Source organism: Cajanus cajan, chromosome 8 (assembly GCF_000230855.2).
Source record: "Cajanus cajan strain Asha chromosome 8, NIPB_CcT2T_4, whole genome shotgun sequence".
Taxonomy (NCBI): domain Eukaryota; kingdom Viridiplantae; phylum Streptophyta; class Magnoliopsida; order Fabales; family Fabaceae; genus Cajanus; species Cajanus cajan.
Genome location: NC_138524.1, coordinates 9,752,697 through 9,770,929, shown reverse-complemented (window position 1 = coordinate 9,770,929; position 18,233 = coordinate 9,752,697). Strand labels below are relative to the sequence as shown.

General features: G+C 27.2%; 1 protein-coding gene across 1 annotated transcript; it reads right to left on the bottom strand.

Moving 5' to 3' along the window:
* Positions 1-13,630: 13,630 nt before the first annotated feature.
* On the bottom strand, positions 13,631-14,717 carry LOC145950231 (uncharacterized). Its single transcript, XM_083061288.1, has 2 exons — positions 14,384-14,717; positions 13,631-14,223 (listed from the first exon to the last, which is right to left on the bottom strand). Exons 1-2 carry the CDS (start codon positions 14,715-14,717, stop codon positions 13,631-13,633), a joined length of 927 nt encoding a protein of 308 aa, XP_082917414.1.
* Positions 14,718-18,233: the final 3,516 nt, after the last annotated feature.

Below are 18,233 nucleotides of genomic sequence, written 5' to 3'. Positions count from 1 at the left end.
CCACAATTAGAGCACAACCTTGCGATCATGATCGAATGTAAAAGAAAATATCAAACTATAAAAATAAAAAAAAAATTATTTAATGATTTAAAATAATTTAAATAAAAATTAAAAATAACTATTATTCATTTGTTCACCATAGCAAGCCCCACATTTATTACATAGATTGTTCCTTATATTGTTGTTATTGGTCGATATCTCACTTGAACTCTATCCTACAAAGAGTTCATCCATCGGATATTTATCGACCAGGTACAGGAAGGTGAAACTTTACCAGCCAACTCTCGTGCAAGTACACTTACAATATTAAATTTTAATATTAACTTTTATGTTATATATATAATTATATATATATAATAAACTTAATAATTTTGATGATAATATCTCAAAACATGCATAAGATAAGGTATGTGTCAAGGTCACCGGGACGGTTTGGTTTGAAGTGACAGAGATGTTGGCACTATTCCATTTGGAACATCAGATACAGTTAAGCATATGGTCTTCATCTACCTACCAACAAATCAAAGATGAAACAATAAATATCATAGTCGCCATTATTAGTAAACTGAGCTTTTAAGAACAATTGCTTCTGATGTTGAGTTCGATCTAATTTTTAGATCATTTAAAACGTGGAAAGCATGTATATATATATATATATATATATATATATATATATAAATAATGGAGTAGAATAGACCATATATTTTCCACAAAATAGAATATCACAACACATGACCGTTGATTACTGACCGCGCATGATGCTGCTGGTCACATTAGAAAATGTTATTCGTCGATAATAACTTTGATGAGTAAATTCATGTAATAATTATAAAATAAAAATGAGATAAATAATGTTATGGACAAAATTAAAAGATTATGAATAATATTACTAATCACATCATGTTGATAACGTTAATGGTATGAGAAAATGTTAATAATAGTATGTTTGGATGGATCTTGACCAAAAAAAAGCTAATAGAGGAGTGAAAAAGGACGTATAATGACGGAGCATATAATTTCTCTTTAATTTTTTGTTCACTTAAAGAAACGTGAAAGAAGAAATGAGATAAAAATTGAATTTAAAAAATAAAATTTAAAATTTTTCTTTTCCTTCACCATACCAAATGGATCAAATATGTTCAGCACAATTTTGGGTATACAGACGGAAGGTATGAAAAAGAAATGAAAAATAAAAATACAATATCGATGTAAAGATAACAGAAGTGAGAAATAGAACGAAAAAACAATAATTAAAACAAAAATTGAGTTTACATATGATATCATTTGATGCATATATTATTTTGTTGTTATTTAATAATCACAATCTATATATATAAAAAAAAACAATTATCTTATGTGAGAGTGTTTTTATATATTTTTTTATAAGAGGAATTTTTTAGTTTATTATTATTATTTATTCATTTGATAAAAAAAATTATTAAAAAAATATGATTAAAGTTAAAGTAATGAATTAAAATCAAAAATGAAATAAAATTTATGAAATAAGTAATATATGTGCACTTTTATTTATATGTGTAAGTATTAAATTATGTAACAATTATATTTTATTTAATAATGGAATTTTAATATAAAGATATTCATTAAAATTTGTATGTTATATTTATAAGAAAATAAATATGTTTAATATAGATATTTTACCATTATATCTATTAAAAATGATAAACAATATTTTATCAAAAGACATCGGTTTATTTAGATATTTTTCTAAAATATTTTATTAATAATATCAATTAAATAATATCTTAAAATTTATATATTACTTCAAATTTCATATATATAAATAATATTATATAATAAAAATATTATTTTATTTAAACATTTATAAAAATATTACATTGACCACATTAACTAAATACTATTTTAATCCATGTGTTTAATTTTATTATGCTTATATGTATTATTGTTTTTTATAATTTTCAAAAAATTTAATAATTACGATATTTATTTTACATATATAATTAACTTTAACAAAATCATAATAATGTATAAAATAATAATTAAATATGTAAATAAGGAGATTATTTTATTTGTATCATAGATAAAATGTTAAAGTGTAATATTTATATTTGTTAAGAGAAAAAATATTTGTTTTGTCACTAGAAAGGAGAATGATTTAATATTTACATCTTTAAGAGAATATTAGTGTAAAAAATAATTTGATAATAATTTTTTAAAACAGAAGTTAATGAAAAAGTTTAAAAATAGATAAAACTTTACATATTTAAATTTGTAAAAAAAAAAAAAGGAGATTGTAATATTCATATCTTTACAAATGAGAGTGGAATTTATCCTATAATTTATATATTCAAATATAATATTAATTTATATATAATTTATTATAAATTTTAATTATATATAATAACTATTTAAATTATATTACACAAATTAAAATACTAATATAAATATAAACCTCTAATATATTAACCTTTTCTAATAAGTTTAAAATAAATAAAAAATAAAATAAAAAATAAAAAATAAAAAACCTTGGACTAAGACCAAAATATCGAGATACTTCACGATACTACCAAAAGATACGAACTATAAAATAATATATAAAGTTGTTCATAAAACTCTAAGACAACACTTAATATGGTTTAGACAAAATTTGGCAAGAACTTGAGAAAAATACAAACTCAGAAAGCAATGGCTTGCAGGGATTTTATAGAACCTAAACAATGTTTTGACTTGATTTTAGTTATTTAAAATCATTAATGAAGAGTTAATAACCTTAGAAAAAATATCCGGTTTAAAAAAAGCAAATCTATATTAATTTTGGCACTTAATTTGAAATTTTGGTTAACTAGGTAAAATAGTAATTTTGATATATTCACCCAAAAAAATAGTAATTTTTATATAATTAAATTAGTATCATTAGTAAAATAATTAATTTCAGTCATAATAAACTTAATTAGATCACATTTTTGTAGGGAAGACTCTTTCTGGATTTTGAATAAGTTAACTAAAAGCATCATGACAAATTAATAAATTAATTAAACATAGGAGCAAAAATTAATTTAATTATTATCAGGGGTGGATCCACATTAAAGGGTGCCGGTGCTTCACCACAAAATTTTCTTGCTATCTTAAAATTTTTAATGCAGAAAAAAAAAACTTAAAACATTTTTAATAAAAATAATTGTCCCTGCAAAAATATAGGTATTGTCTTAAAGAATAAATTTTTTATGAATGTAGAAATTTATAGGAGATAAAAATTAAATAAATTAGTACTAAATAAATAAAATTTCTGTTATCCTCAGTTTTTAGCATTTTTTATAAATAGAAATGGTAAATTGGAAAAATACTCCCAATATTATCGAATAAATACATATTTTAATACAATCTCAAACAGAGAAAGGGGAAAGTGAACTTACTGCTGTGTTCATGATGTAATTGTAATTTATATAAAATTAAGTATTTTAGACTTTTTTCATGAAATATATATTCTGTAAGAACTTATTATATTATTATATAAAAATATTATAAATAATTTTTTTATCAATAAAAATTGGACTTAATATTAAGGAGTTATAATATTCACATACTCTATTCAATCAACTAAATTAAACTCCTTCAATATATAGATTATTCTGAATTTGACACTAATCATGATATAATATGAAATATAATAATAATATTTAAGACTCTTTGTAAAACTTCCAAGTAAAAATACCTGAATAACATGTTGGAATTAATTTTTGAAGTTAACAAATTAATACAGAAAATTATAGTATAATAAAATAAATAATTTTTAAATTTTTATTCAAGAAATACACATTTGAATATTAATTATTTAATTAAAATTTTCAAATTTGAATATTAAAAAAACCTAATGTTAGAAGTTGTGATAATATATATATATAGAGAGAGTCTTAAATTTGAATCATGTTGTTAATATAATTCCAATGAATAAAAAAAAAAGTTGAACATTAAATAATTTTGTCATGAAATTTATGAAAAAACAAGATATGTATTATTAGTTTTAAGTAATTTTATAATGTCATCAAATTACAAATTATAATATAAAATAAGTTTATTTGACTTTTACGATAACTATTTTAAAAAATAACTTAAACATTAAATTGTGATCGATAGATAAAGATAAAACGATGACGATGCATTGCCATTAAATTCAAAATTTATATAGCATATAAAACTTGCAATTTTTTCTATAGAATTTAATGCAATATTGTCCAAACCCATATTTAGTGATTAAAATATTTGTAGATCATGTTGAGTGTTACATGCAATAAGCGAGGGATTGAGGAAATTTATTCGGCGGGAGAAGAAAATAGTCAATAATATTTACATAAATGAAAATTATAATAAACTTTTTTTAAAATATTTATTTTTATGATAAAAAAATATAAAATACATAATTTTTTTAAAAAAAATTATGATTATCTTAAGAATAAAGCGACAATTTATCATTTTCCTCTCTATGTTTAAATTTGTATTAAGCTATATATTTATAATTTTATGTAACGTGTTTAATATTAAAGAGATGCTAAAAATTAGAAGGATAAAAGTATAAAATTAATACTAATTTATTAATATTTTTTATCTCCCATTATTTTTTACGTTCATTTTAAAAAAATACTTTATGAAAATAATACCTATACTCATTGTGGATCTAGTCATGCTTTCAATAACATTAGAGATCACAAATTTATGAACATAATACCTTTACTCTTTATTGTGGATCTAGTCATGCTTTCAATAACATTAGAGATCACAAATTGAATCAGGTACAATGAACTAATCCTAATAACACATAAATAAGATTGGATTAAACTCTTAAAATTTAGACACTTAGTAGACAGGTTATGTTTATAAAATTTAAGTTCGATAAAGATTAAGTTGGTTTAACCCAAAATTTTTAAATATTTTTTTATTTTTTAAACTATATATATATATATATATTAAGATTTTATGTATTAAATATAATTAATTTTTATCTTAAATTTGTTTTTAATTAGGGTCAATCTAACATATATCAATTTGGACCAACAAATGTAACTTAATAAAACTTTAGTCAAACTATCCCATCTCAATTTCACGCATTGACTTAAACTTACTGGATTTGTCCAAATTGGATGGATACCTTACTTTCTCACCGCTACATAATACTATTTACTCAATGTAACATGTCAAAATGTGCTACAAATTACTTACAACATACTTGTTTTTTTATGACATGTTATTTCAAAAAAATATTTATTAAAGACTCTATATTAACATAATTTATATAAAAAAAATCAATTGCTAAAAAGCAAACTACATGGCTGAAAAAGTTTCGCAAGCATTCTAAATTTGTTTTATACGACTTTTCGATTTTCTAGGGCCAATCATCAATGGATACGATTTTCGCAATTGGTACAAAATTTCTTGAGACTGAATCAACTCAAATCGATTAACTTGAGATTCGGATAAGACTAAATCAACACAATCAAACCTTTCTTTGCGGCGAATTTTGAATGGAAGATTTCAAAGACCAAATTTTGCAAAATTTGTTATTTTTTCTTATAATTTTTGTTAAGAGCAAAATAAACTTCTACTAAATCATCTTCACATACACAATAAAATACACTAATAAATTATTAATAATACACTAATAAATTATTAATATGAGTGATACTAAATTCGATTTATTAAAAATAGTTCATCAAATTTCTTGACAAAAATTACTCATTAAATAAAACTATTTAATTTATCATCCCAAACAAGCCAACAAATTCGAGATCCAATAACAAACATATTGAATCTACAATATTAAAAGAAAATTATAAGTTTACTTGTTTAAATAACATACCATTCCTACACCTTATTCACGTTTGGCATAAAGGTCGTACCTTTGAAAACTAAGAGCATTAGAGAAATAATGATTTGTTGATTTCATCTCCCTTCTACAACCCTAAATTTACTTGCTTATATTTAAACATACCATTCCTACACCTTATTCATGTCAGGCATAAAGGTCATACCTTTGAAAACTAAGAGCACTTGAGAAATAATGATTTGTTGATCTCATCTCCCTTTTACAATCCACATAATATCTCCTCAACTAACAAAATACCTCTTCAATTAAGATTGACTTTGTTAGACAATTTTTGTGTAACAATCTCCATGCAAACCTAGATAATTCAGAGGTCCGTTTTATTCTAAATTTTCACCCATGGCCTTTCCCATCACAAACCCTTTCTTAAGCATCCATCATTAGTTTTATATGTCGAATGAACAGTATCAACACTAATTATATCCTTAACAGAAACTTTATATATTTTACTCAAGGTTAAACTAAACCTCTATTCACAGAAACCTCATAAACAACTAAAAACTCATAAAGATTTCCTTAATTTCATAGTTTCTCAACATCTAACCCAAAATCACAATAACAAATAATTCTACAAAATCAACATTAATTAATAAAAATGTACAATGTTACAAAGTCAAAAAATGATTTGAAATTACTAAATTATCCTAAATTTATGAGATAAATGAACAAAATAAACATTTTAAAGAATAAATGACTAAAATAAATTTTAAAAAAATAATTATAATTTAGTCTTAAAGTAACTTTAAAGTTCAATAAAGGTTTAATTGTTTTTTTTTATTTTATAAATTTTATCTTTTATTTTTTTAAATAAAAAATTTCATATGTATCTATACATTTTTGATATTTTTTCTTTTAATTTCTATAATTTCATAAACTTTGTTTTTAAATTTCATCTAAAACAGACAACAAAAATTTGAAAGGAACAAAAATGATATATATAAAAACTATAACCAAATATTATTAACTATAAGTAGAGATGAGAATATGTCATACCTTAAATAGGGTCTTATGACCTAACCTGTTTAAAATTTGTTCTAACTTGATCTATTTAATAAAAATGTCAGGTTAAGACTTTTAAAAAAATCTTATTTATTTAAAAAGTTTGACTTAGACTTATAACAAAATTTATTAGCACTGATAAGCCGGCCTATTTCCCTTCATCTTCATGTTCATGATTTAAATAATGTTAATATAAAAAAAAACTCAACATTTTTTTTTTAAACAATGAACTAGTATCTAAACATTAAAAGTGTAGACGAAAAGATAACAACAAAGAACAAATAGTATTTTAATACTATTTTATCTCAACCATTGAGATTATGTCTAGTTCATGATCAACCCGATCAAGTTTTACTATCTTTGTAAAGATACAAATATTATTTCACAAATCATTTATGACTAAACTTAAATATTCTTTGATTTACCTCTTTTAACAACTACCAACGTATTCTTTGAATAACAAAATCTCTCTAAGCTCCAATAACCGAGTATTATGTACAAAAAATGCATTTTTAAGCTTTAAGTTATAACACAAAGTTAAAGTTTGCTTTAAGGTACAACATAAAGTTAAAGTTGAGTAATAACAATTGTTTGATTTTACTCACAAGACGTGATACAATAATAATTAAGTATAAAGCTTTGTACACTTAATGAACTTTTACCATGAATTTTCTCTTCTATTTCTATCTCTTCATTCTGACTCTTCGAGCTTTATATAAATGCACGATGAAGATGACCTTTACAAATCTTTGAGTTTCACTTGTAGGCTTGTATATAATAAAATATTTGTTGGTGCATCAAATGCATTTCACTAAATTGTCACTTCTTATTTGATCAAAAAGATTACTTATCACCTTTAAGGTACAAAATGAAAAAAATTGTTGTATGTGTCAATGACTTTATTTGAGACTTCGCACATTTTGATATACATGTTTGTCCTTTCTTTTTTATGATAAGCAAATCTCTATTATTTTTTAAGTTAAAGTACAATTTTTTTTTTCTTTAATTTGTTAAAGAATAACATAAATATAGATGATTTGGTTATCAAACATCATAAATAATATATTTATAAAGCATTCATCTTAAACAAACAAAGTAATACATATGAAAATTACATGCTATTATAATCGATCGTCTTTCTTATATGATCTAAACAAAATTCTTTATCAACAATTAACTTTGTTAGCATTAAAACTCATTCCTAAAAGATCCAAAATCCTTCTTTCATCTAACAATTGGTTATTTAGATTATTCAAAATGGAATATAGAGAATATTAAGAAACTTTATATATATATAACTCTTCTTTCTTTAAAGCCTATTGTGAGTGTAGTTAATGTATATGGATATGTATGAGTTATTTCTCTTATAGTATTTTTTTTTAACTCTAAATTTTAATAATAAATTTATTGACTTATTTAAAATTAAGTTTATTGATCTATTTAAATTTAATATATAATAATTTTTTTAAATAAATTAATAAGTTAGACCAAACTTTTAAAAAAGTTAGATTGAATTTTAGAAAAATCTATGATGAATAATGAATCATACTTAAACTTTAATTTTAAATAATAGATATGAATTATATATTTAAAATCTAATGTAATCTCACCTATTTTTATCTCTAATTTTAAAAATTAAAAGAATGAAGTTTATGAAATTATAAAAATAAAGAAATAATTAAAACTCCATTAAATATCGAGATAAATGCTATACAACTCACGCGAGATTTACGTTAGCTTACTTTGTTTTTTTATTTTTTTTTAAAGAAACAAGTCAAAGTTTTTTTAAATGCTATTAAATTAAAAGATAAACTTTAAACTATTCAATTGATCTATGTATGATCACCAGGATTTATAATTTTGATGAATAAAAAGTTAAATATATTTTTAGCTTATATAAAATAATAAAATTTGATTTTGATATTTATAATTTTTTATTTTTTATTTTAAATTTTATAAATATTATTTTTATCCTAATAAAATGAGTAAATTTTGATTTTAGTTTTTATAAAAATATTTTTCATTAATTTTTCTCTTCCTAAAATTAATAATTTTAGTCTTTAATGATGATTTATACGTATATAAAAAATATTTATTTAAAAGATTTATGAAATATTTTAGAGATGTTACACACCAATATAATTATTAATAGTTATGAGTAACGGTTAAAATGGTCACTTCACTTTTAACAAAAAAAAAAATAGTTAAAAATGTATATTAATTTTAAAATAACATATTTACTCTAATTTTATAATGCACATCCCTTTCACTTTTGATAAACATCACACGTGTGACGTATTTGTAAGCAATTTTCTGCTGCCTACATGCCACCGCACCGCAGTTATTTTATCGCACATGTATTAATTATGCATTACAAATTAGCCAATTAGTGGATTTAATTGAAACTTGCAAAGAGTATGTGTAAGCTACACATGTTATATACTAAATCATTGGCCGAAAGCACTTGAAAAAAAAAATTTAAAAGAGAGCAACAAATTATTTTTTATAAATTCAAATCAATTTATTCGTAAATTAATTATTTTTAGAGCGAATTAAAATAATAAAATTTTTACGGATTAATTTATGCATTAACTTATGAATAAATGTAAGATATGTTTTTTAAAAATTACTTAAACAAATTCTAATTAGTGTTAACTTTGAATTATTTTTTATAAGTTTAAATTTAATGTAGTTAGGTTATTTTAATCTAGTTCAATATCTAATATAGTATTATTTTAATATAAAAAAATATAAAATATGATAGTATACTTATATTAATATTATTTAATTTTAAACATATTTTTATAAAATTATAATATTTTAATTTATGAGTTAACAATGACAATGTTAAGACTAATATATTACGATATTAATAGATTAGTTCAATTTAACTCGTGTTAATTTATCATAAGAGTTAATCAAATTTATATTTAATACTTCCTTTAGACATATTTAATGTTTTTGCACATGTTTTATTTAATATTAGTATGTTAAATCTAAAGTGTAATGATTATTAGATGTCTACACTTTACAACTCAACAACTAAAACAATAAAAAAATAACTCTAAGATTACCATGTAAACAGTTTCTAAATATACATGCAACATAATATATATGTATAGAAGTATATACTGAAAAGCATAAACATTTCCCAAATGGACTATACCACAAATCCTACATTCACACACACACACATTACAATAATCCAATTTAAAACATAGTTTTAGTCGTTAGTGAAGTAACACTACAAAAAGAATAGCTACACTAGGGTAGCTTGAGCAACATTATCATTCTCCAACATGACTCTCAAAATTGGCTCACCTCTTCCCTAATGTTTGTCCTCCTCTTATCATAAGTATGATCATCGTAGTTAAAATTATAAGAAAACATGCAAGGATAAGTTTGGATTTAAAAAAAAATAACATGGCATAGAAGTATTAAGCTAACTATACAACAACTTCATGAATAACTCAACATTCAACAACCATTTAAGATAACAGCTTAACAACATAGATCAACACAACTTTACAACTTAATTAACAACATTTTCAAGTTACAAAATAACTATGCAACTCATCAACATCTCAACATGACCTATAAACAACAATACATATCAACACATCATATGCACACCACAACAACTATATTTGTCATCATACATTCAACTAAGAGATATCTTAAAACATAAGTGAACAATCTAAGTGGTTTGACCCTACCAAATTAACTTAACAATGCGATCTTTTTGAACTTGTTATAACAACTATAAATTTGGATAAAAATTCACAACACAACATGATTTCTCAAATTTTGTCACTTAAACTCATATTAGGGTAGGACAACCTGGGTGTGAATCTACCACAACCTTAGCATGCATAACTAAGCCTAATATGAGATTAACCCATTGACTACTATACAAATATTACTTCCCTTCTAGTACTTGGTGAGGGATTTGGCCCCTAACCTTACATTTTACTCGATTTGGTCACTTTGTATATGTCCGGCTCGACCTTGTCCCCATACAAATCTGTGTTGGTCACTTTATAATCATTATAGCTTGATCTAGTCCCTATACTATTTTATATTGGTCACTTTACACATGTATGGTTTGACCTGAGCCCTATACAACATCAACTAAGGTCCTACAGGAGAGTTAATACGTCACTTCAAGAGTCAATTTTTTAAGAAGATTTTTTCACAACTTGGCTTATAGAGTATCACAACACCACATCCTCACAATGAGATATTCAACTTTTAAAATATCCATCTCCTTTAGTTCTAAATCAACTAACACAACTCAACTACATGCTTCAAACATTCTCAACACAACCATCTCAACACTACACAACATATAACTCAACTTTCATTCAACAGACAACTCTTAACAACTTAAATATCCATATACATCATTTTAGATCAATGTATAGGGAATTAAAGTCATACAACAACATACAACATGTGAGCATTTCCACTTATACACATAATATTCAATAGTTAGTAAAATAAACAACACATTTTCATCTAGTATCTAATGTCCATCACCATTCTTCTCATGTCTGGTGTCATTGAGGCAAAGAGTCTTTGGCTCGCCCACGCCCAGCACCCAACTACCCACGTCCGATGTGAATGAGGCAGAGAGCTCACATGTCAATCACACTTAACATAACAAAACCTACACCTAATCCTATTAATTTTAGGCATAAAGTCTTTGTCTAACTCATGTCTGACATCACAACACTAATGCCTGACATTGTCTAACCAAAGAACTTTTGTCTTGATTATGCTTGGAGCCACTCATTGGGGCTTAGCATCACCAAGTCATAGAGATCCAAGGGTACCCACGCCCATTCAACTCATATCCAACGTGATAAGTCAGGAAGTTTTCCTCTAACTCACGTTTGGCAAGAATGAGGTAAAAAGCCTTTAGCTTGCATCACGTCTAGCGCCTTGAAGATGTGATTGACATGATGGTGATTTTTACGCTTTGCAAAATCACAAATTTGAATTTTTTCCCTTGAAAATCAAAAGATACCAGCATGCAATGTTAGAAACTACATCTACTCATCATAAGCAATTTAACTCCAACCAAAAACACAACATGCAACCAACAATTGACTAGAATCATCAAATTTACCTCAATATGCTTTAAGAAAACCAAAACTCACAACATAAAAATTTCCTCTCAATTATCAATGCAACCATGAATTTAGTGAAAATCAAGCAACATATAAGTCCATAATTCATAAAAAATTCAAATTATAGCTTCCCTTACCTTCGGATCAACTAAAAGAGAAAAAAAAAAGGAAAAAGAAGTTTGTTCAAAGCTAACTCTACATGGAATCTGTTGGGAATATGCCTAAATATCTTTAGAAGATTAAGTTAGTTTTTTATAAGAATATTTTATTTATATTTCAAATATTTAGATTTAATCTGTTCTGATTATTTTAAGATTTATTTCCTTATTTTAGAATAGGATAATATCAAATATATTTGATTTTGTATAACAAATTTTCTCTATAAATAGAGACTCATGAATAAAATTATATCATGCTCCTCTGATAAAAAATAAGTCTTATATATAAAATATCCTCTCAAACAAATATCATAAAATAACCCCATCATTGGTATCAGAGCCGCAGGTTGGATTCGGTGACAACCAATAACCCCCTCATAACTCATAACATATAATGTGCCATATAAAGACAGATTCCGCTGCATGAAAGGTTAGGTCCCTTGTTTGAGAGGAGGATTGCTGGGATACAAACAAGTCCCACATCGATAAAATAACACAACAAATAACAACTTATATAATACAAACGTACTTCAATGATTGAGAAGCCTTTTGGGTGATGACCAAAAGCAAAACCGTGAGGGCTAAGGCCCAAAGCGGACAATATCTCATCATTGTGGAGTATGTTTGTGTAATAACCTTATAAAAATAACTCATAAAATATCCTCTCAGACAAATACCATAAAATAACCCCATCATTGGTATCTAGAGCTAAGGTTACGATCTTGGAGATGGAAGCAGAAACAAACTTTTCACAAATTTCCCCACCTATTTTTGATGGAGAAAGTTACGATAAAGATATTCAGTCAAGGAGGAGTGTTGGGAATATGCCTAAATATCTTTAGAAGATTAAGTTAATTTGTTATACAAAATCAAATATATTTGATATTATCCTATTCTAAAATAAGGAAATAAATCTTAAAATAATCAGAACATATTAAATCTAAATATTTGAAATATAAATAAAATATTCTTATAAAAAACTAACTTAATCTTCTAAAGATATTTAGGCATATTCCCAACACTCCTCCTTGACTGAATATCTTTATCACCTAATTTGAGTTTCAAAATCTGCCTTTTCTCTTTTTGATTGGTTTCTTCTTTTTGTGATTTTTGTTGTAATTCTTCTTGAGTGGGACCACTTTAACATTTGTCTCGAACTTCTCTTTTGATGGTGATTTTTCATCATCTTCATTCTCCTCTTGATCATCAACTTTCTTTTGAAGACATGCATCTTTGTGTTCTTCACTTGTATCTTCATTTATAATTGGCTCCTCCTCCAAATTTAAAGCAAAACTTTTGCCTTTCATATGAACATTGAATACTTCTTTGTTGTATATATCTTTAATCACACAATTTTTATCTTCAAATAACACTTTATAGCCTTTTCTTAATAATTGAGAAACACTCAACAAATTTTGGTTAATATCAGGAACATATAAAACATCAGATATTAATTTAAAACCTGAATGACTCTTAATAGCAAGTGTTCATTTGCCTTTTACTGCAAGGTGTGCTCCATTCCCCATTTGAACTTTAGAGATATCAGTTTTGTTGAGTTCTTTGAAGAGTTCTCGATCATAGGTCATATGATTTGTACAACCACTATCAATAATCCAAGCTTTTGAGGGTTTTTTGGTCATAAAGCATGACATTGAAAGTAGTTCTTGTTCTTCCTTTTCTTGTTGATCTTCAACAATGTTGGTTTCTTCTTGTTGCTCATGAGATTTGCATACATGTTTTAGGTGTCCTAATTTTCCACAATTGTCACATTTTACATCAGGTCTCCACCAACATCTTTGTTGTGGATGATTAGTCTTTTTGCAATAAGGACATGGAGAAAAAATTTGAGTGTTATTATGTTGATTGTTCTCTTGAAACAATTCCTTCTTCTTGTTTTTGCCACTATTTTTGTTCTTCCATTTGGCTAAATATACACCCTCCATGGATCCTTCTTCTCTCATAAGCCTCCTTTGTTCTAATGCTTGCAATGCATGTAACACTTCTGCCAAAGTGATCTTACTCAGATCCTTTGTGTTTTCCAAAGCCGCTATTGAAGCTTCATATCTTTCAGGTATAGTTACTAAAAAAAATTTCAACAATACTAGAATCAAGAAATTGCGTTCCTAGTAATCGTACCTTATTAGCAATGCCAAGCAGTTTGTCAGAGTATTGTTTGATTGTCTCTGTCTCCTTCATTCTTTGTATTTCAAATTCTCTCATTAAATTTAATATTTGCATGCTTCGAATCCTTTCATCTCCAGCATATTCTTCCTTTAGATAATCCCAAATTGTTTTTGCCGATTTGAGAGTCATGATCCTTGTGAAAACATTTTGTGAAACACAGGCAAAGAGACAACTTTTTGCCTTTGCCCTCTTGATTTTCCTTTCCTTGTGAATTTTCATTTGGGCTACGGTAGGATTTTCTGGCAACGCGGAAACATCATAATCTTCTTCTACAGCTTCCCAGAGATCTAAACCTTCTAGGTATGCCTCCATTCTCACCGCCCAAAGATCGTAACTTTCTCCATCAAAAATAGGTGGGGAAATTTGTGAAAAGTTTGTTTCTGCTTCCATCTCCAAGAACCTTAGCTCTAGATACCAATGATGGGGTTATTTTATGGTATTTGTCTGAGAGGATATTTTATGAGTTATTTTTATAAGGTTATTACACAAACATACTCCACAATGATGAGATATTGTCCGCTTTGGGCCTTAGCCCTCACGGTTTTGCTTTTGGTCATCACCCAAAAGGCCTCTCAATCATTGAAGTATGTTTGTATTATATAAGTTGTTATTTGTTGTGTTATTTTATCGATGTGGGACTTGTTTGTGTCCCAACAATCCTCCTCTCAAACAAGGGACCTAACCTTTCATGCAGCGGAATCTGTCTTTATATGGCACATTATATGTTATGAGTTATGAGGGGATTATTGGTTGTCACCGAATCCAACTGTAACACCCAGTTTTTTTAAAAAATGGCATTTTCGTAATTATTGATGACATCTTTGTAATTTTAATAAAGGAATAAGGGTATTTCTGGGTGTTGGAACAGGCCGTTCCAAATGCAGAACGGGCCGTTCCAAAAGAAGGAATATGCTTGTTTTTAAAGACCCAGAACGGGCCTGGAACGGGCCGTTCTGGTATGGAGAACGGGCCGTTTTGGAAGCAGTACGGGCCGTTCTGCTGAGATTGAGAACGAGCCGTTCTGGTTTCAGAACGGGCCGTTCTGCTTTTTGGGAACAGGCCGTTCCGATTTTGGAATAGGCCGTTCCAGTTCACAAATTTGCCCATGTTTGAAGGATCCGGAACGGGCCGTTCCGAAATCAGTACGGGCCGTTCCGGGTGCGTCAGATTAGGGGGGGTGAAAATTTTATATTGAGCAAGAAGTGATAATCTTAAAGAGAGAAAGAGGAGAGAGAGAGACAGAGAGAGAAAGAGAGAGAGAAAGAAAGAAAGAAAGAAAAAGAGGGAAAAAAGAGAGAATCCAGAGGAGGAGGCCCTGCCCAAGTTCCAGCTCCTGCTTATCCAGGTAAGGGGGGGAGTGAGAACCTCGCTCGGGGGTGTGGGGATAATTGTTGGATAGTTGTTTGTCGGATTGGCCCCCAATCCCTTGCCGTTGTTCTGTTTGATTTTCTATTTACTCTACTTTGTTCTTTGTTGAAGGTGCCGTTATTCTGTTTGATTTTCTATTTACTCTATTTTGTTCTTTGTTGAAGGTGCCGTTGTTATGTTTGATTTTCTATTTACTCTACTTTATTTTTGTTGAAGGTGCCGTTGTTCTGTCCGATTTTCTATTTATTCTACTTTGTTCTTTGTGGAAAGTAATAAATGAATATGAAGTTAATGATATAAATAAATAAGTTTTAATATTAACAAGAATGCTCTCTGTGAATACCTGTGCGGACCTTATGAGGAGTATTGATGACATGACCTTGTGAAATATGGACAAAAGACATGAGACCTAAGAATGAACTATTGAGACAAGTTATGATTATGAGAATATGAAGAATAATGACATGATGTATTAAATAAAATTCTGTAATGAGTTAAATGTTGAGTCCATGAGATTATGAATTTATGACATGCATCATATGCATATATTACTCCAGGTGTGCCGCTGAGGCCGCATACCCATGATGTAACATGCTAATAAGGTGTACCGTATGGTCACCCACGATGTAATATGCTAATAAGGTGTACCGTATGGTCACCCACGATGTAATAAGGTGTACCTTATGGTCACCCACGATGTAAGATGCTAACAAGGTGTACCTTAGGGTCACCAACGATGTAACATGCTAACAAGGTGTACCTTAGGGTCACCAGTGATGTAACCAGGTGTACCTTAGGGTCACCAACGATGAATTGTGAATCTTCCGTATGGCGCCACATGCATGCATTTATGAGTCGAGTCCATGACATCATTGCATGATAAATGAGTATATATGTGATATTGATGATGTATGTGTATTGTTTATATGTGACTTATATTTGTTGTGTGTGTGTGGGTGCTATCTAACCTTTATTTCTGCACCTGAAACTGAGTGAGATATTTCTCACTCCCTTGTTATTTTTGTATATGTTTAAATTATGTTGCAGGTAATCAGCATCATGAGAATGTTGGTAATGAGGCTTAAGGCTTCAGTTGAGCGTGCTCTGATAGGATGTGACATCGGGCATAGCTAGGCTTGTTTTTTTTTTATGTTATTATTTTAAAAGTTTTAATTTTCTCTTCCTTTGTAATTTTGAACGTTCTTGAGAAAAGACCAAAATGTATATCTTTGTCATACTATTTTATTACATGATTTGAAAGTGATATATTAATTCCTAACTAGGAGGCACTGCCACCTTTACTGGAATTAATATATATTCTCCTTTATATGATTTATTGAGCTTAATACTTATCTTTGACTTTTTTTTTATGATTGATGAGTTACGAATGTGAATCTTCTACCTTATAAGATTTGAAGCAGTTGTTCTATACATGAAAAATGTTATTAAACTATGAAAGATTTTATTTACTCAAAAAGAAAAAGAAATTATTGTTTACATTTATTGTGTATTAACGTTGGGGTAGAGGGTGTCACACCAACCTGCGGCTCTGATACCACTGATAGGTTATATTTTGGTATTTGTCTGAGAGGATATTTTATGAGTTATTTTTATAAGGTTATTACACAAACATACTCCACAATGATGAGATATTGTCCGCTTTGGGCCTTAGCCCTCACGATTTTGCTTTTTGGTCATCACCCAAAAGGCCTCTCAATCATTGAAGTATGTTTGTATTATATAAGTTGTTATTTGTTGTGTTATTTTATCGATGTGGGACTTGTTTGTATCCCAACAGAATCGCCACCACTTGATTCTCAACTCCAACAGCTTTGAATCACTACTCTATTACTCAATGACTCTAGGGCTCTATAGCTCATTTCTCCAACTTCTCTATAAGTTTTCTTTAGAAATGAACTTGTGAAACTCAAGTATTAAAGAAAGCTTTATGTACCCTTCCCTTTAACAAGTCAATTTGAGCTCTACTTAGAGCAACTCCTAACAACTAAAGCTCATAAGAATTCTTTAATCTTTAGAATCTCACAACAATTAACAACTAACCATAACAACAATCAAAGTTAATAAAATCAATGATTATTAACAAAGCGCACAATTTAATGTAAAAAAACTCTTATTTAATATCTTGGAATATGTATATTGTAGATGGAGATAAGAATAGGACAGGTCAAGTCAGGTTTTGAATATATAGGTTGGACTTGTTCTGCAAAACTAAAGTCTAAACTTGACATATTATTTATCATAGGTTTTTTTATAGGTTTGGCCTGACCTTTTTAAAGTCTAGCTTGGCTTATTAGCCAATTTTAAAACATATTTAAATTATTAATATTAATTAGGTCAATAAACTTAATTTTTAAAATAAAAAAAAATTCTTTTTAAAATATAGTTTGTTCAATATTTTAAAAAATTTAATTTAAAAAAAATATAGGAGAAAAATTGAATCATTTTCTATTAAAGGAACAATTCATGTGTAACCATGTATGTTGGTGTACACTCATGCACAGGTTGTAAGCTTAAAAA